Source organism: Austrofundulus limnaeus, unplaced genomic scaffold (genome assembly GCF_001266775.1).
Source record: "Austrofundulus limnaeus strain Quisiro unplaced genomic scaffold, Austrofundulus_limnaeus-1.0 Scaffold204, whole genome shotgun sequence".
NCBI classification, from domain to species: domain Eukaryota; kingdom Metazoa; phylum Chordata; class Actinopteri; order Cyprinodontiformes; family Rivulidae; genus Austrofundulus; species Austrofundulus limnaeus.
This window is the reverse complement of record NW_013952606.1, coordinates 290,663-292,363: the sequence shown is the minus strand read 5'-3', so window position 1 is coordinate 292,363 and position 1,701 is coordinate 290,663. Positions and strand designations below refer to the sequence as shown.

The 1,701-nt window shown below is 37.6% G+C and overlaps 1 protein-coding gene across 1 annotated transcript in view; it reads left to right on the top strand.

The window, feature by feature from the left end:
- tbc1d22a (TBC1 domain family, member 22a) overlaps positions 1–1,701 on the top strand; it is a gene marked incomplete in the record, with an annotated part of 186,046 nt that overhangs the window by 3,629 nt on the left and 180,716 nt on the right. The window contains 1 exon segment of the mRNA XM_014018835.1: positions 1,122–1,305. Coding sequence (XP_013874289.1) covers positions 1,122–1,305 — 184 coding nt within the window.

Below are 1,701 nucleotides of genomic sequence, written 5' to 3'. Positions count from 1 at the left end.
CTGCAGTGCTTCAGCTAACATTGGTAGGCAGCCTTCAAACAAAATAATAAAAAGAAATAATAACACGTCATGTTTTTCCTTAAGGACAGAAATGTCATTATGAAAACTGATGGAACTGTGAGGAAAAAAAATTAAAAACATTTTTCATTACATCAAATATCTTCTGTTCATTATGTCATTTGTTCAGGGTTCAGCCGGGTCTTAAAAAGTCCAAAAAAGTCTAAAATTTGAAAATCAAAATTTTAGGCCTAAAAAAGTCTTAAAAACGCCCAGATTTTCATTCAAGGTCTTAAATTTAATTTTGTCAGCTCTTAATTTTTTCTACTTTTGATCATTCCTGAGAACCGTTGGCTGCATGAATAAAGAAAGTTAAGAGTCGTAATCAGAGGTTGACACGATCTGTCTTCATGAAGTGCTAAGTTTGCTACTGGTCATGATTAAACTACAAATCCCATGATAACTGCAGGCAAAAATGGCTCAGTTTACTTCCATGTTTTTGACCTCTTTGCCGCTACAACCCCCCACATACAGCCCCCCACATACAGTGACTTATTTACCTGCTCAACAAACAGAAGTTCAGTCATGTCCACTGCTTGTTGTTTAAACATGGGAAAGTGTGTTTTCAATGAGACTTGACTTGATATCAGTGATTTTTTTCACTCAGTTGAAAGCAGTTCACAGTAGTCAGATATGACCGTTTCATTCAAATAATTTAGTGTTCTTGTATTAAAATTAAATATTTTTAATAGCTAAATTGATAGCAATAAAAGATTTCTATTATAAAATTTCTGGGACTGTTTGAATGTTTCTGTTAATGCRTCAATTTGGTCTTAAATGTCATTACTAATGGTCTTAAAAGGTTTTAAATTTAACTTACTGAAACCTGCATGAACCCTGTTTGTTTCCACTGAAGCTGCTTCAGAAACTGTTGTACAGTAAATAGTCTCAAACTGTTAAATGGATGTTTTTCCTTTTTGCAGGATTTACCTCAGACACCCACCCACACATCACCTTATTGTCATTGTTTTTTTCTTTTAATTGTTTTTGTTGCATCATTATTCCTTTTTATCACCCTAACAATAACCCTGTCCCCCCCTCCCTCTCTTCTGTCTGTGCTTCAGTCTAATGAAAGCAGGCAACAAGCCCCCTCCAGCCACACCAGGCAAACCCAAGAAAGCCACCACCTTCCAGGAGTTTGAGAGCATCACGAGCGACGCCTGGGATGTCGGGGATGACGACGACGAGCTGCTCGCCATGGCCGCACAGAACCTTAATATCGAGGTGGTCATGGAGACGGCAAATAAGGTGAGCGACCAGGTGGAGTGACTTGTTTTAAAACGGTTCAGCCTGAGGTTTCCTCAAAACTTTACCACGAAGCTAATAAAAGTTCAGAGCTTTTGCAGAGATTATTTCTTTCACATCAAACGTCTGGAGGTTTTCTRTTGATTTAGATGAATAATCATTGCTAAAAATGCTGCTTCACCTGTAGGATTCTTTGATGTTCAAGTCTTCAGTCTTTCAGGTTTTTAATGATGTTTCATTTCTCCTTGCTGATTTGTACAAAACCAAAGTGTCACTAGGGCTGTGTATTGGCAAGAATTTGGCGATACGATACATATCATAACAGAGGGGTCACGATACGATATATCCCGATATATCCCGATATATTTCGATACTGTAAACAAGGCGATATATTGCGAT